Genomic DNA, 24,790 nt, shown 5'->3' with positions numbered 1-24,790 from the left:
CTAATCAAGGGTGGCGTCTAGCAACACTCCTTAACGACCGGATAACATGAAGTATACAATTTACTCTCAAGAACCTGTAGAAGAATAAATAATGTATTAATTCCTTCTGTCCTTATAGCTCTGGGCCACCCTAGGATATGGTTCAACTGTCAAATCCTAATAGGCGACCAACTATGTGTTCATGTCAAATATAATCGACCATTGAATGACCTAAGAAACTCTTTTCTTCTTTCATGCAATCGCCCTGGCCAAGGTCTTGATTTGGTCGGCTATGATTCATGATAACATGAAGCTTAAACTCATTACCAAGAGTTGACAGATTCCATCTTGATCAATCACTAATTCTTCAAGTATTTAATCATACCCAATATCCTTTCAACTATCGTCGTAGGGCCATAGGTGTCTAGCATCAAAGTACAATAAATAACTTGTCAATTACTATGATGATATCAGGTCAAAGGAAGCTCTTACATTACATTCTTCCGGAGAATATCCCATTGACAGTTTATGGTAATTCTAACCATTAGGAATTATCCAATGAGTCGGTTCAATGATCATATCTCTATATGCATCATCTATCTATGTGATTTAGTTAATGAGACCAACTAATCTTTATCTCATAAAGACGATCACATAGATATTGATCCAACCGGATTATTAATGTCCAAATTAATAAACTTATGATCAAGAACAAAATTTAGATTAAATTATAAGAAACTTCACTCTCATTATCATGATCTCAATCACAATGACAAGTCTCAAATTTAATCAAGGACCTTATCAAATTAATCAAGCAATTAATAATAATGATAAAAGAATATTAAATGCCATATATATTTTATATGAAATAACATTCATGAAAAATATGTTCAAATCATCAAACATGAGATTGGATCTAGGGCATATCTAATATATCCCTAACACTTGTAATCTACGTACAAGCATTCTATATACATATAGCGGTCTCATAATTTGAGCAGAGCTTTTGTTCATCAGATATCATTGCTCAATTCTGCTTCATTTGGCTAATTCGTTAGAATACCATTAGATTGACCAAAAAGTGCTCATATCCATTTGTTGCATCATCTTTCATTCCACTTTATTCTTTCACACTGTTTATAATAGATTTTTTAGGTTCTAGAATCTAGATTATATATCAAAAAGTGTAGAGGAGAAAAAGTAATTCCCTGATATCCCAACTTACAAAGATGGATAATTTACTCCCTTGCTAGGCATAGCTTATCCTTTTGAAATTCATAGGACATGCTCGACAAGTGTCTAAAATTTTGGGGCCTTAAAATAGTTTATAGGAAGACATGAAAATGAAAATGAGATGAAAGTTGAGTTGCTAAGCCTGTAACAATAAAAGATTTGCACTGATATTTTCCTTGAAGAGAGCAGCTTTGGAAAACAAGATTTGCAGATATCAGATAAAATAGTATTCCATTAAATAAAAAGTTGCATCTTCACGTATTACAAAGACGGACATTGGATCTCCTTGGTGGAGATAGGTTACAATGTTGATACAAGGATTGTGTTGTGGAGATGATATTTTCTATTTCACTCACTGATTCTCTTGGTTTGACATTTTCTATTTCGCTCACTGATACTCTTGGTTTAACCAATGAATGAGCCACCTCCAACATTATTGCCATCTCTTTCTTGTACTGCATAAGTGATTGAAGAGTGTAAAGGGGGAAAGTCATCACATTAACAAAACGAATGAACATAATAACTAACAGACGCTAAATAATACCTCGTTAATAGCTCCTGACTTAATTTTAGACTGCATAATGCACCATTTCTTGAAATGTGCACCTGTTGAAATTGCTGAAGTTAGCTTAACTTCGCATCACATCCGCACTCTCAAGGATGTGCAAATTTTGACTTTTAAACTAATCTTCAGGATCATTCAAGTAGAGAAATTTAGGTCAAGAAAATCACAGCTCCGAATTATGCATTCAACTGTTTCATGCTTGCCACTCACCAGAAAAATAGAATAAAGAGAAAGAAGATTACAGTGTCACGTACTAGAGATTCAGTAGTTACCCGTCCGAACGAAAACATAAATATGATATCTCTAGGGTTTCAAAGAGAGAATCCAACAGCAAGTTAGATCAAACAAGCTTGGAAGGTGAAACTTGGTCAAGCACAACATCTGTGAAAGCACTCATAAGCCCTGAACTCATCATTGCACCAGGAAAATAGCTTCCTATCTAATTAAATCCAAGTGTGATGAATGACGAGGGTATCAATTCTCTGTAAGAGTCTAGTGAGAATGTAAATTAGAGTGATAGGCAGATGATTTGCCCAAAAGCATAATAGATGATAAGCAAAATGATAAGTTAGAAGATACCCTAAAGATACCTTTAAGTGGTAGGCTAGTTCGACTACTCAAATTGTAGACATATTCCTGGTGATAAATCACTACTTGAGCCATTTAGAAACGACATTCTGGCTCTCTTTTTATTGCAAGAATCCTTCATTGCCAAAGAGCGCCCCCCCCCCCCCAAACTGCTTTTTCAATGCAGCTGTAGAATGTGAAAAATACACATCATTCGAAAAGTGACCAGGAACAATAGATTCATTTCTAGAAGCAAAGGTGATCAATGGATAGTGGCTTGTACACATCCAGAAGAACAAGAAACCCGGATGGAAGAAACTTACCGGCTTTTATGTCCAAAGTGCAGGATGATTCAGAAGTTGTTTCCAACGACCACCTACAGTGTACCTGATTGAATAGCAAATCTAATCAGGATTAAGATGAGGAGCAGTCTAGGATGGAGTTAATGTATAAGGAATTCCATAGAGTAGTCTGGGAAAAGATCATGGCCTGACACCCAAAGTCATTAGTACCTCAAAGCATGACCCAAACGGCACATCATGGGCCTGTTGCACAGTCTCAAATACCTAAGGGAAAATACGAAAATGGTAAGCATAAACATGACCAGTAACATACAACATTGAAGGTGAGATATGATAATTACAAGAGCTTTTTTATCCAGTGATAAAACAGCATGTTGATACTCTGTCACTGCTGTATCTGGAGGGCACATAGGGCTGTTACATATGGTTCTGAAAGTAATTTCTCTGATTTGACCATCATATTCATCAGCAGAATTCCATTCACCCATCTACGGAGAAGAAAGACATTCAATATTTTGAGTCAAGCGAAAGCAACTGAAGTAAAGCAATTTCTGTTGAGATGTGAAAAGCATAATGAGGCTAAAGTAATTTATTTTCGTATTTATTCTAATCTCTGAGCAGAACTAAATGAAACACAGTAATATCTCCAGGCAAAAGATAACCCCGAAACTTCATAAATTGCGTGCAGAACAGTTTACTCCTGGAACAATATTTCATATGCCACCCAAAATAATGCATATTCTCTAACAAAAAGTTCCATAATCTAGTTCAAATGAGAAACGTATAAAGAAGCATGAGTCATAAACATTTTTTATACTAAATAGAATATGGGGCTTACATTGAGATTGAAATCTTTCCCTGCTGCACGGTATTCATTAGTGAAATTTGAACCATCAGCCAATAGCAAGTCAAAAAATTGCTCGGCTGTGCATGGCAAAACATCCTTGCAAAATTTAAGAGCGTCATAAATCATGGAAAGAAGTCCTAGTCCCAAAAATGTAAGAGATTAAATATCTTACATACATCATATATACCAGAGAGGACTTCTTCTTTAATAAATGGTTGACATTTCTGAATCTTGGTCACACTTTCTTCCTGATTTAATTCCATCTTTTTACATCCTTTGACCGAGCTGCTATGTGCACGCAGTGCCGACTGTTCCATCTCCTACAGAGAGAAAAGAGGGAAATTTAAGATATATTAAAAGAAAAGTCATGCAAAGCCAAAGTCTAAAAGGTAGAGACAATTTAAACCTAAAAAGTAAAAATGCTGTTAGAGACAACTTAAAGCTAAAGTAAAGAAAATGTTCTGATGTTCTAGCTGTAACGGTGAATACAAAACATGCCGAGATTAATAAAGAATCTGCAGAACATGTTGCTTCAAGAAGCTTACAGATAAAATATAACTACATAGCACCATTGACGTAGAATGGAAGTAAGCAATCAGGAAACGGATATCTAGTAGACAAAGCAGTATTATTTTGCAAAATGATTACTAGCATGCTGCCTAAACAGGCAAAGAACGATGACAGAAAGCTACTAAAATGTAAAGCCTTCACATAACAGAGATAATTCAGTAAGCCAAGTTGTTCATAACATCAAAGGCCTCATGCTTCTTCTCCCCTTGTTAAACATAGACGTCCAGGATAACTTGCATAAAGATTATAATCCATGATAGAGATGCAATTAATATGGAGGCTTTGGGGAATTCATTATGAACAAAAGGAACCCAAAGAAATAAGACAGACCATGCCAGCTCAATACATTCATACTAGTCTCTTTCTTTGCTGTTTCTTTTTTTTCCTGATTTTGGTGCCCAGAAGGGACACTGACATGCTTCAGCGTTGTTACAATAAATTTATGCTACCAAAAGAGAGCTCTTTGAAATACTGGATATGGTAATCAAACTAATCTTCATATGGAAGGTTCTTTCCTCGAGCACAAATAAATATGGTAACCATGCCGTGCAACTTTTTTGATAAAAAGAATTAGAAAAGGAAGTTCCATAAACACAAAAAACATCTTTGTTTATGCTCAGTGGTGCCATTAAGTAGGGATTTCATTGACAGAAGGAAAACCCATATGTGATGAATGCTAATGCATTCAACGCTGTCGTACATCTCAGCTTTCAGAATACCTCTTTTATTGAATACATAAATGTTTTTAAGACAGCTAAGGTTAAATATTCAATTTGATTCATGGGTGGTTGTATCACTATTCACTATGGATATATGATAACCAGGAGTGCTTATTGTCTCAGATAATAATCAGAAAAAGGACCAACTAAAAGCACAGAAAGAAAATAAAATATAACCTTCTTCTCAGCTTCTAGCATTTCATGATAGTTATCTGCTGAACGTTGCAAGGCTCTTAACGCATGATTCCTATTCCAAAAAGATGCGAATTTATATCTTACTCTACCTGAAAGTGAAGAAAACTAGGTGATTAGCATATCGGTCGTAATACATCCAGAATTTAAATTTCAAGTTCAACTGTCTAACATAAGCAAAACAAACCACTTCCCTTGTCTCCAAATTGGATGTCTAGTTTTCAGTTGATAAGATTGTAAGAAAGTGGTTTCTCGATAATGGAGAAACATGGGTTGATAGGTTGAGCCAGTCTTTCTTTAGCAGAAATAGGAACATGTCATATTGAGAATATTCGGAAGTTAAAAAATAACTGGGACCCAACTTGTATTATATAGTGTAAGGTAAAATCTTAGTTTCTCGAGAAGTATACATTATTTTGTGTCAATGGTGGAAGAAGAACATTTATTTTGGGATGGAGAAAATACTTAGGTAGAATTTCTAGTCTTGCATGATAATGCTAGCAGTGCCAGTGGTGATATCATAGAATCTTCTCATAACATATCAAAAATTGAAACCTAGCGAGAAAACGCTCACTCACAGCTTGCCAACTTCCTGTTTCTTTTAAAACAAAAGAAAATGTGTTTCTAGTGAAATGAAAAATAAGGTTAAAAGATTAGGTTAAAATACTAACCATCCGGATTTCCTAACGGAGGCACCCCATGGCCGCCAGCACCAATGCGGAGAATTACTGTAATAGCAGGATTAACAAATGCATGCTGGCTCCTCCTTATCTAAAAGAAAAATAATACTCTTGCTGATTTCTGCAAATGGCCCAGCTAAATTCCAAGCACACTGACAACTTGGAAGAACAGATCATGGTAAAAAAACAAGGAGAATATCGTACCTCATCTATTTCCGCTAAAGGAATAATTACCTGCAAATGCAGTAAGCGTGGTTAAATAAACTAACCAATTTCAGCATTATTGAGATTCATTTACCAAAATCAAAATGGTACAGTCGTTACCAGTTCTTTTTATGCTTAGAATGGAATGGGAAGGAATAGGATATATTTATCCACATAACCTTGAGAAATTAAAAAATGTAAATAGTCTCTATTCAGATTGATGGGCTTTCAATGTCTTTGCCTTATATTTTGATGATCTAACAAACTTACTGTCAAGAATCAGATAGGGAACCTGACACACTTGGTACACATTTCAAATGAACGAAGTCTAGCCTGAACTCCAGCTAATGTGAACTGCTGCAAATAAAGAGAAAAAAGGAACAAGACAGGGACCTGATCCCTGGATGTTTTCAAAAGTACAAGTCAACTATACAGCTGGAAAGCAATTGCAGAAAGTACCTGCCTGCGACTGTACACGCGACAGTGCAGCAGACAGTGTAGCAGTCACTTCCCATTGGGAAGAGGCGTATACCAACCATGAACTGACATCATCCTTGGGATGTCTTTGGTGGTATAACAACATGGTGCAAGGCACAAGATATTCACTTGAGCATTTAGTGATATTCTCTCAAGCATTAAAGAGTTGATCCAGCATTGAAGTCACAAGTGTGTCAAGAACAAGAAGACAACTCCACTAAGGATCAGTTCCACAATAAGTCTATGTGTATCCGTAGTTGAGTTGTAATCTTGTTATTTGTTCTTCATTGTAACTCCTATCTTGCTTTGTTGGAAGCTGTGTTTTATGAAACCCAAAATCATAAACCTTCTGAGTTTATGTTGTGACTAAAGTTAGCCATAAGTTAAACTCTTTGTAACTAGTGTGTGACAAAGTGGCTTGTGGTAAGTGTATCACAAGTTAGTTGAGTTGAAGTCTTTGTAATAGAGTCATTACAAAGTGGCTTGTAATAGTGTGATTGCAAGTTAGTGAAGTTGAAAGCCTACAAGTGTAGGTCGTGGTTTTTGTCTCCTTGAGTAAGATTTTTCCACGTAAAAATCATGCGTCTCATTTACTTACTGCTTCAATAGTATTCTCAGTAGAGGACCAGGTACTCTATAGTGTGGTGGATCTATATAAACTAATAATTGGTATCAGAGCAGGTTCTTTCTAAAAGGTTAACACCTAGAAAGGATCTCAATGGTTGCTCCACCTAACTTTGAGAAAGGACAATCAACCTACAGACCTCCTAGATTCAATGGTCAGTACTACGGCTGGTGGAAGACTCGTATGCATGATTTTATAATGGCTGAAGACTCAGAACTATGGGACGTCATTTGTGATGGTCCACATGTTCCTATGAAGAAGCTTGGAGAAACTGGACCAATGGTGCCGAAAAATAGAAAAGAGTACAGTGATATTGACAGAAAAGTCGTAGAAAAGAACTATCATGCCAAGAAAATCTTGGTATGTGGTATAAGACCTGATGAGTACAACAGAATCTCAGCTTGTGATTCTGCCAAAGAAATATGGGAAGCATTGCAAACCGCACACGAAGGAACTACTCAGGTTAAACAGTCCAAGATTGACATGCTCACCACTGAGTATGAGCTCTTCAGGATGAAAGATGATGAGTCTATACAAGATATGCACACTAGATTCACATCCATCATAAATGAGCTTAATTCACTTGGAGTTATTCCCAGAAACAAGCTTGTAACGAAGATTCTCAGTGTTCTACCTGGCTCTTGGGAGAGTAAAGTAAATGCCATCACTGAAGCTAAAGATTTACAAACTCTACCCATGGATGAGTTGATTGGAAATCTGAAGACATGCAAGATGAAAAGAAAGAAAGACAGTGAAAGAAGAGAGCCAAAGAAGGAAAAAACGTGGTGCTCAAGGCTGCAAACAGTGACTCAAGTCAAGAAGATAGTGATACGGCCTATCTTACTAAAAGGTTTCAAAAGATGGTTCGAAGAAATGGTGGTATACCAAAGAGGGGTAATTCAAGTAAGGCAAGGAACAATGATCTCTGTCACAAGTGCGGAAAGCCAGGGCATTTCATCAAAAACTGTCCACTCGTGAAACAGGAGCAATACAAATAAAATCCTGACAAAGTAGCAAAAAGGAACCAGGTTCCTGACAAACGGTTCATTCAAAATAGTGCAGTTGACAATGTTGTGAAGCAAGCTCTTGCTGCTTGGGGAGACTCCTCCAGTAAATCAGAAGGGGAACCAGATGCAGAAAACAGCTCCATGATGGCAGTAGAAACTGAAGCAACGAAGTATGACTCACTGTTTGCGCTGATGGCTCAGTCTGACGATGATGAAGAGGATGAAAATGATGAGGTAAATTTCAGGGATGTTGAGAGAAATCTGAAGTCTTACTCTTCTAAGAAATTAAGGTCATTAGCAAATGTTCTAATTGATGCATATTATAGCCTTATTAATGATATGGAGATCTTGACCATAGAGCTAGGAGATGCTGAACAATCTAGAGACGATCTGGTGGTCTATGTAGTTGATCTAAATGAGACCATAGCTAATTTTGAAAAAGGAAAGGAAACTTTGAATGAAAAAATAAATAATGTAGAAAATGAGAGAGATGACTTGATGGTAGTGGTTGTTGATTTGAAAGAAATCATAGAAAGCTTTAGCAATGAAAAGCACACTCTAAAAGAGAAAATTGCAGCTACTGAGTAAGAGAGGGATGACTTTTTAGTGATAATCACTGACCTAGAGGAAACTATTGAGGGACTCAAATCAGAACTTAGGCCTACAAGTATTGAGAAAGGGAAAGAAGTAGCCGGTGAGTCACACATCAAGCTTGAAAAAGAATTAAATGATGTTAAAACTAGTCTATGTGGTGAACTCGAGAAAAATGGGCAGCTTCAAGCTGAACTGAAGAAAGTAAAAAACTGATCTTGAGAAATCTCTCAAGTGGACCTGGTCCTCAGATGCTGTCACTGCCATGTACTTCAACAATAGTGAAAACAGGCAGGGAATCGGGTTTCAAAAGCAGAAAACTCCTTACAACCCTCACAGCAAGTATGTCACAGTTCCTGATAACTGGCTTTGTACCCACTGTGGGAACAATGGGCACTTCAAAGAAAATTGTCAGGTCAGGGTTCACTCTGTTCAGAAAAAAAATTGTTTACTGAAAAAGTGACTACTAAAGAGGGACCAGGTACCGCTCCAAGAAACGAATATTGCCTGCATGGACTAGAAAAGCTCTTATTTATCCATTTTCTCATAACAAGGGACCCAAACTAGTTTGGGTTCCTAAATCTAACCCGTAATTTATATGTGCAGGGAACAGTGAGAGGAAACGGACTGCAATGGTTCATGGACAGTGGATGCTAAAAGCACATGACTGGAAACACCATGGATTTTCTCTCACTGAAAGCTCTGCAGGGAAGGGAATGTATCCTTTGGAAAAAAAAAGAGGGTACATTCACTGTGTTGGAAATGTTGGAAATTCTCTTTCACACTCTGTGATAAAGGGAACAAAGTAGAGTTCTTATCAAAAATGCACACAGTTACCAATCTGGTAACTGGTGAAGTGGTCTTAGTAGCCAAAAGATACAAGAACATCTACGTCACTGACTTTAAATCTCTACAAGCTGGTGATATGAGCTGCTTAAAAGCAGTTGATAATGATGCAAAACTTTAGCATAAAAATTGAGACACGCAAGCTTCTCACTTTCTGAATGAACTCATTCAGAAGGACCTGGTTCATGGATTGCCAAATTCAAGATTCACCTGGACACTGTTTCTTAGAAAAAAGAAAGAGACTTTTGAGGTATTTGTGACATTTGTCAAGAAGATCCAAGTGAAGATGGAATTGAAGGTAGCATGTATCAGATCTGACCACGGGACAGAATCTGTCAATACCAAATTTGATGAGTCTTGTAATGAAAATGGGATCACTCACAACTTCTCAGCACCAAGGACTCCACAGCAAAATGGTGTTGTTGAAAGGAAGAACAGAACTCTGGAAGACATGGCATGGACAATGCTCATCGATAGTGGAATCGCCAAAAATTCTGGGCAGAAGCAATAAACACTGCTTGCTACTTGGTGAACAGGTGTATGATCAGGTCCCTCCTAAAAAAAAACCTATGAGCTGCTCAATAGAAGAAAACCAAAGATAACTCATTTGGGAAACTTTGGATGCAAACGCTATGTTCTCAACAACGGGAAGGACCAGCTTGGGAAGTTTGATGCAAAAAGCGATGAAGGAATCCTTCTGAGATATTCCTCTCAAAGCAAAGTCTACAATGTCTGCAACAAAAGGACACAATGTGTGGAAGAAAGTGGTCATGAGCTATTCAACAAGACTCCCTCTTCTAACAAGGGAGGAAACAATGATGATCAAGATAATGAACCACTTTTGGTTCTTGGGGAAATATCTGATGTTTCAAATGACGAAGCTGAAGAAAGAGTTGGAGATGTGGTGCAAGGTACTCCACAAGCAGCAGAATAAGGAGTGCACGGAAATCCACTTAATTTACTCAGCTCCTCTACTAATCAAACTTCAGTCCCCAAGTGGAAACATAAAAGCTCCCATCCACTCGATAACATAATCACCCCCCTTGATTCTGGATTTAGACAAAATCAAAAGGCAGAAATTCCCTAGCCTTCTCTGTATTTCTATCCCAGATAGAACTCAAAAAATATCAAGGAAGCCTTGAAGGATGCTGACGGGCATTCAGCAATGCAAGAGGAACTGCATCATTTTGAAGGAAACAAGGTTATCTGATGGTCAAGAAGAGCACATCTGGAATGGCTCATTCTATGGATCATGCTTAATCTCATGGGGTACGAGGAAATACAACCTAGGTTCTCTCAACAGCGAAGCAGACGCTCTTAACATGGCAAAGAACCAGGTCTAGCACAAGAGGACCAAACACGTTGATGTCAGATACCTTTGTCTCATAAATAATGTGAAAAAGGGACTTATTTGTATGAGATTTTGCTGCACAAGAACATCAATTTATAGATATCTTCACCAAAGCATTTAGCGGGGAACATTTTGAAAGAAACAGGGTGAAGCTGGGGCTATTGAAGCTTAATTGAGAACCTGATACCTCATCAATTGGCTATGAAAATCACCTTCAGGTAAAACTAGCTAAAGTGTTTTCTGGCCAAGCCTAACTCACATCGATACCGTTGCAGGTAAACACGCATGACGATTATAGAAGCTAAAGGTACGATGCTGAACTGCGAAAGAAGAGCTGCTAAAATCTTTTTCAAAAACTGTTCGGGAATCAGGTTCCTGTACCACAGGTTAGCAGTAATGTGTTTGTTTTTCGCATGCTTTCTCAAAAAGGTTAACAAAATTAATTCAACTACCACATCATCCGACTTTTCAGAGTCTGCATATCACGTCTTGTCTTTCAAATTCTTTTACCTCCTCTGCATGTTACGTATTCCCACAAACCTACCACCATTTTGAAACCCTTCAGAACCCGTTTCTCTCCCTTCTCATCATTGACCCTTCTTCCCATAAAACTCTCTCTCTCTCACAGCAGTCCTGAACCTTCATCTCCTTTTGTATCTATGTGATCCTCTCTTAACTTCTCTGTCACTCAAATTCCCTACCAAATTCTCCTACAATGGCAAATGAACAATCTTTTCCTTCTTCTACCATCAACACCACTCTCACTTCCCCATCATCCTTAAAGTCAACTCCAGAGATTCACTCTTCCACTATCCCTATTACTGCAACACCCACACCTGTTTCCTCCTCATCTCCTATTGTTTTTCCTTCTTCGTTAAACTTTGTCTCCCTTCCATGTGTTGAAAACCCCATGTCTCCCCCTTTTTCTGATCTCACCAAAGAACACTCAGGAAGTGTTACCACTCAGATGTCAGAGGTCTCTGAGGATGATCCTGATCAGTATCTAAACTCCTCCATTTTGGACTCAGTGGCTCTCACAGAGTCACCAGAAAAGGAAGCAGCACACATGGCTATCGCTGCTGAGAGTCTTTTGAACGAAGGAGCCTCCCTCTTGTCTGAGTCTCAGGGGGAAGAAGCTCCATTCTTAGGCGATGAAAGAACCTTGGTACTCTTCGAGTCTCCAGTCCATGAAACAGTCACAGAAAAAACTGTTGGAGAACCTGATTCTCTTCCAGTTAAATCAACTCAGGAACCTCTTGTTTATCCTAAGCCCTTAGAATCCATTCCACACAGTGAGATCCCTGTTGATGAAGTCAGCGTGTGGTTTAAGATGCACAAACCAACAGAGAATCCTGAATCCTCTTCCAAGCGACTCTCTACCAGGTTGCAGCAGAAAGAGACTTTCGAGTCTGCCTTGCAGAAAAGTAAGAGGAGTGTTAAGAAAAACAAGAAGTTGATAAAACAGGGGGAATTTGTGTCTGACAAAAGCATTCCAGTGGTTGAGGTTGATAAAGATGCTGTAGAGGAACTCAGTTCCTTAGTAAAACGATCTACAAAAATCCAGAAGTCTGTGGTTGGAGCTTCCGATGAAGCTATTGAAAAACAAAGTGGAACATCCGTGAAGGGTAGTAGTAAGTCTAAGAAGGTTGTAGTTGAGCAAGCTATGTCTGAAGGAGATACTGTGGGGGTTGTAAACCGGAAAGGGAAGTCTGTTGAGGGGTCCAAAAAATGAAAACGGGAAACTGCAGGGGACCTGGTTCTATGAAGACCATACCTAGTGACAGTGGTCTTTGGCAAGAGAGATTGAGAACTCAGAAAGTCTTGTGGGGTCGTATGTTTGACCCGGCAACCTCAGAGATGACAGGTATGAGGCAAGTTCTGGAGATGGTGGAATTTCAACAATGGAAGCATTTGTTTCAAGAGGATGCGCCTAAGGTGTACGAAGATGCGGTACAAAATTTCTACGCATCTCTCTGTTGAGGAGGATCACATATGTGTGCCAGTAAATGGAGTAGACATTGTGCTTGACGCTTCAGCATCGGGGAAAGTTCTCCAAATTCCATGTGAAGGGATGTCCTCAGTAGGGTGCCTGTGGTGATAGCTTTAGGAGAGCTATCATGAAAGAGCAAGTTGTTCAGCAGGGGGAACGGGTGCATAAGAAGACACTACTTCCTGAGTATCAGTTTCTCTTTGAGCTGGTCAATAAGGTGCTTTTACCTCGTGCTGAGAGGCGGTCTATCGCTTCAAAGTCTGATCTGGTATTAATGAAGGCTCTTGATGAATTCGTCCCGATCAATCTGCCAGCAATCATGATAGAACATATGCAAAAGGTGACAAACTTTAAAGGCGGCAATCACGGGCTCCCATATGGCTTTCTCCTCACTCGAGTGTTTAAGTTCTACAAGGTTCCTTTGGCTAATCTCAAAGTGGGCACACACAAGCAAACCTTCTCCAAAACTACTCTGGGAGAATGTGAGTGCGTAGAAAAGGTTGGTGGAAGCACCTCGACCATTTCTCAGCTGATCAAATGCTCAAAATGCTGCTTCCGAAGAGATCAGGAGGATGAGGGCTCAGAATGCAATACTGGAAACTCAGCTCAGTCAAGCTGCTAGGGGACCTGGTTCTGTTAATTCCACCAATGAAGAAGTTGCCCGCTTGACAAAGGAAAATGATGAGTTTCGCGCAAAATTGCTTGAAGAGCAGTTGTCTACAAATGCCCGTATGGACCTGGTTCTCAAAACCCTTGCTGCCTCTTTCTCCAAGTCTCTCTTCTAGCGCCCCTTAGAAACCTCTCAGCGCCCAGCTGTCTTCTGTTAAGATGTTTTGTGGCTTTTGTTTCTCTTTTTGTTTGTCTTTTTGTTGATGGCATGTTGGATTTCACCGTTACTGCTCCTGTTTACTCCGTCCATTTTTCATATCAATGAAACAACTCTTCTTTTTGCTTGTACAATGTTGTTTTCTTTTGGCTTCTCTTTTTTGTCATGTTGTGTGCACATATGTGTTAGACTTCTTTATGTTGTTTGCTTGCTTGTGTATTTTTAATGATGCCAAAAGGGGGAAGTATAGCATAGTATAATATAAATGCAATGGAAATTGATTGAAACAGAGGATCTGGTTAAGGGGGAATCAAAAGCAAAAGGTCAGGGGAAACTTGTGAAGTTCCTGTTACCTTATCTGGTTATTTCTGCTCTAAATAACTGTTATCGATGCCTAAGTTTGTCTCATCAAAAAGGGGGAAATTGATGGGCTTTCACTGTCTTTGCCTTATGTTTTGATGATCTAACAAATTTACTGTCAAGAACCAGATAGGGAACCTGACACACTTGGTACACATTTCAAATGAACGAAGTCCAGCTTGAACTCCAACTAATGTGAACTGCAGCAAATAAAGAGAAAAGAGGAACAAGACAGGGACCTGATCCCTGGATGTTCTCTGACAGAAGTACAAGTCAACTATACAACTGGAAAGTAACTGCAGAAAGTACGTGCCTGCAACTGTACACGTGACAGTGCAGCAGTCACTTCCCATTGGGAAGTGGCGTGTACCAACCATGAACTGACATCATCCTTGGGTTGTCTTTGGCGGTATAACAACATGGTGCAAGACACAAGATATTCACTTGAGCATTTAGTGATATTCTCTCAAACATTAAAGAGTTGATCTAGCATTGAAGTCACAAGTTGTCAAGAACAAGAAGACAACTCCACTAAGGATCAGTTCCACAATGAGTCTATGTGTATCCGTAGTTGAGTTGTAATCTTGTTATTTGTTCTTCGTTGTAACTCCTATCTTACTTTCTTAGAAGTTGTGTTTTAGGAAACCTAAAATCATAAACCTTCTGAGTTTATGTTGTGACTAGAGTTAGTCATAAGTTAAAGTGTTTGTAACTAGTGTATGACAAAGTGGTTTGTGGTAAGTGTATCACAAGTCAGTTGAGTTGAAGTCTTTATAATAGAGTCATTATAAAGTGGCTTGTAATAGTGTGATTGCAAGTTAGTGAGTTGAAAGTCTACAAGTGTAGGTCGTGGTTTTTGTCCCCTTGAGTGGGATTTTTGCACGTAAAAATCCCGTATCTCATTTACTTACTACTTCATTAGTATTCTCGGTAGAGGACCAGGCACTCTATAGTGTGGTGGATCCATATAAACTAACACAGATTAAAATCCCTTTATCCAACATTCATCCATTAAAAACTGCTATTAGCAATCTTTCCTCATAAAACTTGCTCCATTTCAAGATATCCACAGGCAGGGTGATACTACAAAATTTTGAACTACGCTTCTGGCAGAAATGTAGAATACCCAGAACAAACTCATGGCAGTCAATGGGATATAATTCACCGGAGAAAACAAATTAATCATAAGCATTTAGCTTAGAAAATTTTAGGTAAAAAGTAGATCCACAAAGTAAAATATCACGAGGTACAATCAAAAGAGGATCTGACCTTCATTTGCTTTGAGAATACGTTTGAGTGGAAGCAGATATGCCATGTCGAAACATACATACGGCCATGATACAAGAATGACCTTTCTAGAGCACATGAATAACTATGTTCGACAACCTGAAATAACTACATTGATTAGCAAAGAACTGACTCACAACAGTCCAAAATTTCCACCTTAGAGTTCTTCCAAACCAAGAGTCCTTTATCAGTCAAAACTTAGCACTTGCCTCATCAGCAGGGAGATCAAATATTGTTTGCAGCGGCCCAGGTTTCTGATGAACAACAGTTGGTCCTTGTTTATCCAAATCAATCCTTCTACGAGTATTAGCATGGCCGTTCAAACCTCTAAAACCACCAAATGAAGAAGGGGGAATAAGAGTATTATCTTTCAGCTAAGATGAACACTAATCTTTTCAAGGAACAGAGTGATGAACCATAAGTAATTACATAATTCTCTGAGGGATCAAGAATCTTCCAACAACAGAGAGAAAATCCGACCATAAACAATACCCATGTGACACTTCAGAGAGTGTGGATAATGCTCGTAGCATTGCTTCAAAATTATTTTCTTTTTCCTGAACTCTAAGTGTCATCAAAGCATTGCCAAGTAAAGCTTTAACAGAAATATATCTCCGTAAAGAGTAATCATCTGATGATTAAAGGATCAACATTCATGCCTCGCTCTTTTATCTCCCCTATTCCCACATTTTCTCATTAAGTGAGGAGTGTTTTGTTACCTGGTTAATTCTTCCTAATTCTCCATTTTTTTCTTTATCCACCTATTGCAAGCATGAAAATCAAATTGATATCTATCACTTGTGTATTATTACATATATACACTTCCGTACTATTGAATAATGAGCTGAACAAGAGGGAAAGCACACCCCCTCCAAATAGCAGCTAAGTTACTATATTCTATAACTGTGGCACCGAAAAATAATGTTGAATCATAAAAAACCGTAGAAACTATCCAGAGTAGAACCAAGTTCACCAAACAATTAAGTAACTTATTCAGAAGCTGGTCCTGCCACATTTTACACTGTGCACAAACTCAAGTTTCGAGGTTGCACTGTATTCTCGAGCCACAAATGCTTTATAGTAGCTCAGCAAATAAGCAAAACCTTGACAGATTGGGGGAACCATATGTAATATTGGTAAGCTATCCTATCACAAAATCTCTAATAGCACGTAAATCCCCAACTCAACTCTTTGAAAGAGTATGTACATTTGACCAAAAGAAGGAACCTATGAGTGGACAAATAGCTGATTATGTATTCAAATATAAAACACTAGTCCCATAAAGATGGTTGACATTCAAATAAGAAATAATGTAAGACCCTAAAAGAAAAGGGAGCAAAAGAGCACCTTGAAAAATTGACATTGTGCTTTAAAGTATTAATATGAAGATAAACCTGAAAAAGAAAAAAAAAACAACAGCCAAAACTCTGTAAAAGAACAACCACTAAAACATCCACAATAAATGATGTTTTTTCAAAGAAAAGAGGATAACATAATCAATAATACCTGCCCAGATGAACTGTCTAATGTATGCCATTCTGCACCAGTTTGACCTTCATTTTCAACAGCTACAGTCACTGAACCAAGAACAGCACTTTTCCAAATTATATCCCAATCATATATTGTCACATTAATCTGTCATACAATCAAGAAAAATAATTCATTACAAAAAGATAATAAAAACACGAAACCAATATAATATTGAATGTTAAAGTAATCAAACAGCAAATACAGCACACAAAAATCTGAAGATGATTACAAAACACAGACTGCAGTAAGTTCGTGCTTTATGTCAAAAGATTTATTGGGAGCTACCTCTACTGGAAGCTCGTCAACAGAGAAGTTGAACTCCTCCCCCCACATAGGATTTCTTGAACCAGGAACCATTGAACTGCAACACTTTGAAGAACATAACTTGAAACATGTGTAATATAGGAGTGAAAAGTATGCTGAAGAGATAGTTTTACAACTTTCTGTAACTCCCCAATCCCCATTGTACACATTGTTAACAAACCAATCACCAAAAAAGAAGGTAAGCTCGCACCCAACCTTGACTGTCAACTATTACAACACAGTGTAATGGAGCAAAGACCATCTCAAAACTAAGCTAACCAACAATATAAGTATCAAAAGGTCTGGTTTCTCCTTCATATTATATCAAAAGGAGTTCATTTTACTTAGCCACAGTTGTGAGAGTCTCATAGTACATATTAATCTTTATTCCAAAAATGTTCTAAGAAAAACTCAAAGATCACAAGTAACTGACAGAATCATATAAGGTAGAAGGTTAGAACTTGCATGCACTTTCAATCAATGGAAAGAGACAAACATGAAAAAGATGGTTCTCAAATTGCTTTCCACATTAATTAAAAAAAACATGCTTATCCAAACAAATTTGAATATCAATCAGAATGGACCAAATCAACCAATCATTTATGTTTGCATGATCTATTAAACATAGATTATAAAGATGTATATTCGTGCAAGAACATCGTGACACATTCAATCTTTGATGATGGAAGCTGGTTCAAAAATCATCAATAATAGAAAAGCATACTCATAACTACCCATAGACAAGGTAAACCACTACGCCAAGATCATAGGATAATAAAATAGAGGTAGCCACCTAAATCTCTTTTGTTTCCCACAAGTGATGATTGCATATGGATCTGAAGTCCCATTCAAATTAGCAGCAATAAGATTTTTAGCAGCCAACAATTCAACCTGAAACATTGGACAAAGTACAAGTAGTCAACTATGAGTTGCAGATATGGCCATCACATGAATATTCTAATGCAATAAGCATGGCAACCAATAGCAGTACTGTACAATGCACCAAATCCAGAGATAGGAGTTATAATTAGTGCATGAACATGAAGTTCAAATATACCTTGATTACGTATGAAGAATTAGTTTGAGCATCCCCTTTTAACTGGCACATCTACAAAATAAGTGCGCAACTGCACGTCAAACAAGTGGAAAATCACATGATGAAAACGAAAAAGAAGTTTATAAATTTCAATCAAGGGATCATTTCCTTCCTAAGAAAGTTAGATATTCCTGTTAACTTCTTATATTGGTCATTCGGAATCAGGATTAGACTTTTGTGTGGTACATTTTCATTGGAAATATGATGATTGGACTATGCAAAATCAAATTTCAGCTTATCATAATTTCGACGAAGCACACATGATTTTTGAGAAACAACGCCAACAACTGATTGAACTCTTATAACAATATCTAGAGTTAGCTTCTGAAGTTGCCGAATAATAGATGCAAGTTACAACTAAAGCAAACACAAATAAGTATACTTATCAACTATGTGGATGTCATCCTCATTATTAGAGAAGCTAGGCCAGTGATCTCTACTTCATCTTCTAAACTCAGTACTCTTCCAATTTGGAATAAAATTCGTCACAATGACAAGTTCTAATGCTCGTTTTAACTAACTCAGATTTTTATTTACAACAGGATAGGACGCAGGAAGATGACTTTGACATTATTTCATAATGAGCCTATGTTAGCTACACCACCCAAAGGATTTGTACAGGCAAGCCTCCTTAAAATGCGGGATTTATGATCTTAAAAATAAGACAAGTTTAACTGCTACAACATATTTAGGTGATTCTGACGGGGTGTAAAATTCCTTAAATTGACAGCGTATATAACTTAAACTCCTTTTGAATTAGTGAAAGGAAAATGTATATGTATATAAACTGGGAGTACATTCTACTTACTTCGAATCCACTTACTCTATATGCTGGATCATCCTCCAGTTTAGTGACGCTACTGACAATACCAGAACCGTCAACCCGAGTGCGATACTCAACTATGTCATCTCCGTCGAGGGTGAAGAACCAGCAACAGAGAACAATAAAGGCCGTCGCGAAGACGGTGACTTGCACCTCCCACCATGACGGCAAGAGAAACTCCAACACCGTCTCCATAGTCATCTATAATTGCACAAAAAACTGCGCAAATAGTAAACGGGACAAAAGTTGATGGAACGAAAATTCCTTAGTATAGGCGTGTAGCTATCAAATGGAATGGTCCAATTTCCAAAAGCACCATTGAATCATTGAAGTTATTCAGAGGAGAAACAGAAACATTTTTTATGTGCATAGACAGAGTAAAGTGTGTGTTTGTGTGAGAGAGAGACAAAAAGGAACGAAAAAAGGGAGGGAGCGTGGAAGCGTGATTAAATAGACAGAACTGAAATGACGGATTTAGCCCTTTTGCTTTAAAGTTTAGAGGGAGGTTTAGTGGAATGATTAGAGAGAAATTAGGGGTATTATGGAACTTTAGAAACTTCCTAACGACAAGAATATTATGGAAATGGTGGAATTTAAAATAGAATGTTTTTCATTAAGCCGTCCATGTGAGTTAGTATAGTGGAATTTCCAGCTTTTGCCACTTTGTAAAGGACTAAAAAGTGTTTGTTTAGAAGTTTGGGGAAATAATTACACCCTACCCTTCACTGTAAATAAGAAAAGTTATTGTCAAAGAAAATTTAAAAACTTACTAAAATAAATTTACATTTAATTAGTCAATTATTTAATCTCATTAACACGATAGTATACAAATAACAAGTACTAAATCAAACAGAAAGCAATCTATATCGATAAAATAAATAAAATGTAGAGAAAGCAAAAAGCGTAGGAAGAGGTGCGAACAATGATGGCTAAGAGAGAACAATAATGATGGCCGGCGGCCCGGCGCACATCTTAAAAGATTATAGGAGTATTAATAATACTGTATTATATAGTACTGGCTTATTTTAATAACTTAACAAGTAATCAAATAGAGCAATCCAGGAGTTAAATTTCACGTATTCAGTTTATATAGTCTTTAATACTCATTGCATTCTTAAAATTATACGTTCAAAACTAAGTATGTTAAAATTTTATTAATTTTATACACATATATATATATATATATGTTCCGCATTAAAAATATTGAATCCCTCCTCCTCCTCTTCTTCTTCTCAAAATTAAAGATCGTTAATATTTATCAACAAATATAGTTGAGTAAAATAGAATTTCAAATCCTTGGTCGATTTGGACTAAGAACGTATTGAACAAATCCTTCAACTCATGATAAGAACCAGTAACATACCATAAATTGAGATATTCAATCAGTTTGATGTGCCAAGATTCTCATATAGTTAAGATTGACTTCATTGTGATCCTGTGAAGTTCTAAAAAGGCTGAATACATATGCGGCCCTTAAACTTAGCCATTATTTTTAGTTTAGACACCTAAACTAAAGATACTACCTAATGGAAACCGTCCTGGCTAAGAGTTTCCTTTTGGCGGTTTGGAATAATGAGCTGAATTTGGCTCTGTAGCATTGCTCCTGCTCAACTTACAGCAGAGATTGCTTCTGAATTTCGATAGGAAACCAAGTTGTGTCGTTAAAACTGCTGCTAGAAATAAGTAGCAAAGGTTTTCAAGTGCACAAGTAACTACAAGTATGACATTTATCAAATGGAAAATATATATGGTCAGTGAACAGATCTAGTACAAAAGCTTTCAACTGTGTCACGGATGTTCCTGTTGACGTATATGCGTTTGCCAGATGATCCTGAGGCTGATACCAATTGATGGATTATTATATGCAGCGGAAGCAATCCCAGTATCAAAATCACATGTAATTTAGACAACTAGCATAAACGGGATTTCACGGGTTACCTCTTGAAGCGTGAACATATCTCTTCTACCACGTGAGCCTTCACTTCCATAACTTCTCAATGGAATCTCCATCACCCGCACAATCGTGATCCTCGAACGTTCCACGGTCTTCTACTGTGTTACCCAAATAATACCCGAAAATAGCAATTTCGTGTGGGCGAAATTTCTAGGAAAACTTGGCTGAAAATTTCAGCCACCATGTACTCATCCCTCTAGGTGGAAAACCTTATGTATTTATAGCACAAGTTTTAAGGGTTAAGACCCTTTTCCAAAACCTGTTAGGTTTTCTTTTCCACCAGAAAAAAGATTCCTTTATTTCCTATTATTTAGGCACAGTAGGGACCACAAAATTTAATTAACAAGGCTTCCAATTATGGAATTAATTTGTAATTTTCGAAATTAATATCCACCATAATTAATTACGAATTATTCCACTAAAAATTCATAATTACACTCCTTATTCAATTTCGAAATTCATCCATTAAATCTTATTTAACTCCCCATGTTAAGATTCAGATACGAATCAATTAAATTAAATTACTGACGATTTAATTTATTGATTATTTCCTTAGACTTTCGCTTAACTTATTTCATGTGTCGGATACAAAATCCACCGGCCGGGTTTACACATGCAAACTTATAAGCTTTCATAAAGGTATATCATCAATCTCTAAATCGAGACATGGATTCCATCAACTAACTATTACTTCACCAATGTATATTATTATTATCCAATTTACCAGGCATATTGACCCACGAAAGAATCTCGCCTTTTAATAAATCAAAACAATAATAATATACACAGCTAATAATAATTATATCAAGATTAAGAGTATAAGTGAAAACCCCAATATCTCTTCTCATGGGTGGAGTTAGTTTCACTAGTACCCAAAGATAAATACTCTTTTTCTAGTTATGAACCTCCACCATTAATGTAAATTTCTCAAGGATAATTTTCACATGGTATATTAAACATATTTCAATGACTCAAATAAATAGACCATTTTGTGGATCCTACTTATTAATCATAATGCTCAATCCATGAATAGATATAATTTTGCATGTACAAATTTACTAAGAATTTTTCATGAGTTCAAATAAACAAACCACTTCAGTGGTAACTATTTATTACTCATAAAATTCTCACTTTACAAGTGAATATATATTTAGCTCATAAAATTATTTTATGGTAGACCATAGCTTAAAAGTCATACCAACATTATAAAACTCATACAACATACCGTCATATTTCACTTAATTATAACCTCCAATCAGAGAACAAAATTCTTCATCGAAAATCCAAACTAGTAATCACGTAGGGCATGAAAATATAAACTTAAATTTGAGAAATTTTTTATGCACAAACATGCCAAACGCTTCAATCATTAGTCATCCAGGATATCAAATAGAGAATTTTACTTTCTTACAAAATAATTATATCATTACACAATGTGAATTATACCTTGTAAGACCTAGTCAATAAAATCTTACACCTCTATTATTGAATTTAATACAACAACATGTTTATCTGCTAATAGTCAATGTGTAAACCTATTATATGACTAGTATTTAATCATGGGGACCATGGGGAGTCATCCCCAATACCATTGAATTAAAAAAGAATTAAAATTATTAAGAAATAATTTTCAGAAAATAGAAAAACGTCCAAAACACAGTCCAAACGACCTCAAAACGCCTAAAAATACCATGATTCACTGCTAAAGCAGTGAGTTTTTCTCACCACGGCGTTTCCGATGGACCCACCAAATTTTAGCTCAATCGGAGCCCGTCAAGTTCGCTGACCTCCGAAAATTCCGGCTATTCGGCCAAAAACAGGTTTTGCGTTTTTCTAGGGTTTACCCCAAAAAATTAAGATAATCTCAATCAAATATCAATAAGAAAACATATATCTCATGATTATAAGAATAATCCATAAATTATGCACAGTTAATTCACAAAACAGCAGTGCAATTTTTCAGAAAACCACATATATATGTAATTCAAAAAATGCACATAAACACCATATTCTTGTTTCATAAAAAACTTAGTTATCTAATTAGATGTGAGTGAGCTCTGATACCAATTGATGGATTATTATATGCAGCGGAAGCAATCCCAGTATCAAAATCACATGTAATTTAGACAACTAGCATAAACGGGATTTCACGGGTTACCTCTTGAAGCGTGAACATATCTCTTCTACCACGTGAGCCTTCACTTCCATAACTTCTCAATGGAATCTCCATCACCCGCACAATCGTGATCCTCGAACGTTCCACGGTCTTCTACTGTGTTACCCAAATAATACCCGAAAATAGCAATTTCGTGTGGGCGAAATTTCTAGGAAAACTTGGCTGAAAATTTCAGCCACCATGTACTCATCCCTCTAGGTGGAAAACCTTATGTATTTATAGCACAAGTTTTAAGGGTTAAGACCCTTTTCCAAAACCTGTTAGGTTTTCTTTTCCACCAGAAAAAGATTCCTTTATTTCCTATTATTTAGGCACAGTAGGGACCACAAAATTTAATTAACAAGGCTTCCAATTATGGAATTAATTTGTAATTTTCGAAATTAATATCCACCATAATTAATTACGAATTATTCCACTAAAAATTCATAATTACACTCCTTATTCAATTTCGAAATTCATCCATTAAATCTTATTTAACTCCCCATGTTAAGATTCAGATACGAATCAATTAAATTAAATTACTGACGATTTAATTTATTGATTATTTCCTTAGACTTTCGCTTAACTTATTTCATGTGTCGGATACAAAATCCACCGGCCGGGTTTACACATGCAAACTTATAAGCTTTCATAAAGGTATATCATCAATCTCTAAATCGAGACATGAATTCCATCAACTAACTATTACTTCGCCAATGTATATTATTATTATTATCCAATTTACCAGGCATATTGACCCACGAAAGAATCTCGCCTTTTAATAAATCAAAACAATAATAATATACACAGCTAATAATAATTATATCAAGATTAAGAGTATAAGTACATTTAATGGCTAGAGAGTTTATTTTATTAAGTCAGTATAAAATACTTATCTCTACCTGGTCCGTTCAATACATACAAAATGTACTAGCACAAGAAGTTAGAATTAAACTATTCCCATAATCAAGATTAATTATATTTAATCTTGTGCTACAATCATTCCTGATGGTTTGTCCAATTCCATCATTAGATTGTGAACTCAAACTTTATACTTATAAGAACCGATGATTTAATCTTTCGTGTATAAGCTAAACTCTATACACTAAATCATCTACTATATAAGCAAAGGACACAGACTATTATATGATCTATTTAAAACTTTATTAAAACTGAATAAACAATTATTTCATAATAAACACTATATCTAAACCAAACTCATGGTTAATAGTATATATCCCAACAGTATCGTGGCTATAAAGGAAGATCCTGAGGAGCCTGAACACTCAAGCTCATTATAAGCGTAAATTATTTTGGTATAGTGGCGGATTTTAAGACAGCTATCATGACCAGGAAATGATAACTATAGTAGACCTAGTGATCGATATGTTTAAATTTATACTGTAGTTGACTTTGTTTGTGTCCAATGCTAATTACTAGTATCTCTTTCCCGATTTCTAGTTTTCACTTTTGCAGATGATTAGATGCCAATTTTAATGACAGGTACTTAGTTTCTCATAGCCCTTGGTTTCTCACTTTTGTCAACTTCTCCTTGATTTTATAGCATTTGTAATGATTGAACTCTAGTTATAGCCTTCCCAATCTGTGTTATTATGCCCTAGGCCTAGGTCACCCAAAATTTAAGCAGTAGTTGTTCCATATGGCTCCTGTCAAACTGCAAGCTCTTTAACCGTCGTTTTTTGACCTGATA

At 36.7% G+C, this 24,790-nt stretch overlaps 1 protein-coding gene across 5 annotated transcripts; it reads right to left on the bottom strand.

The window, feature by feature from the left end:
* Positions 1-1,408: 1,408 nt before the first annotated feature.
* On the bottom strand, positions 1,409-19,498 carry LOC107782219 (BAG-associated GRAM protein 1-like). Of its 5 annotated transcripts, none has more exons than XM_016603077.2 (18): positions 18,956-19,498; positions 18,109-18,159; positions 17,845-17,942; positions 17,034-17,109; positions 16,725-16,853; positions 16,566-16,612; positions 15,428-15,545; positions 15,201-15,317; positions 5,859-5,888; positions 5,646-5,745; positions 4,960-5,066; positions 3,670-3,813; positions 3,485-3,589; positions 2,988-3,134; positions 2,857-2,910; positions 2,668-2,731; positions 1,757-1,818; positions 1,409-1,667 (listed from the first exon to the last, which is right to left on the bottom strand). In XM_016603077.2, the coding sequence occupies exons 1-18, from the start codon at positions 19,169-19,171 to the stop codon at positions 1,467-1,469; spliced, it is 1,866 nt and encodes a 621-aa protein (XP_016458563.2). In that variant the 5' UTR covers positions 19,172-19,498; the 3' UTR covers positions 1,409-1,466. The 5 variants fall into 5 exon arrangements, with proteins under 5 accessions (XP_016458563.2, XP_016458564.2, XP_075075458.1 ...); XM_016603078.2 differs by having other exon boundaries at positions 18,971-19,498; XM_075219357.1 differs by having other exon boundaries at positions 18,109-18,178; positions 18,971-19,105.
* Positions 19,499-24,790: the final 5,292 nt, after the last annotated feature.

This window comes from Nicotiana tabacum, chromosome 8 (assembly GCF_000715075.1).
Source record: "Nicotiana tabacum cultivar K326 chromosome 8, ASM71507v2, whole genome shotgun sequence".
In the NCBI taxonomy this organism is placed as follows: domain Eukaryota; kingdom Viridiplantae; phylum Streptophyta; class Magnoliopsida; order Solanales; family Solanaceae; genus Nicotiana; species Nicotiana tabacum.
Note: the sequence above shows the minus strand (reverse complement) of the source record. Positions and strands in the feature narration are given on the sequence as shown.

Coding starts and splice junctions, on each gene's coding strand:
- LOC107782219 (XM_016603077.2), bottom strand. CDS start 19,171: ATGACTATGGAGACGGTGTTGGAGTTTCTCTTGCCGTCATGGTGGGAG. Junction 17,110..17,844: donor GGGAAACAAAAGAGATTTAG/GTGGCTACCTCT, acceptor AAAGTGTTGCAG/TTCAATGGTTCCTGGTTCAA. Junction 16,854..17,033: donor TTGACGAGCTTCCAGTAGAG/GTAGCTCCCAAT, acceptor ATTGTATGACAG/ATTAATGTGACAATATATGA.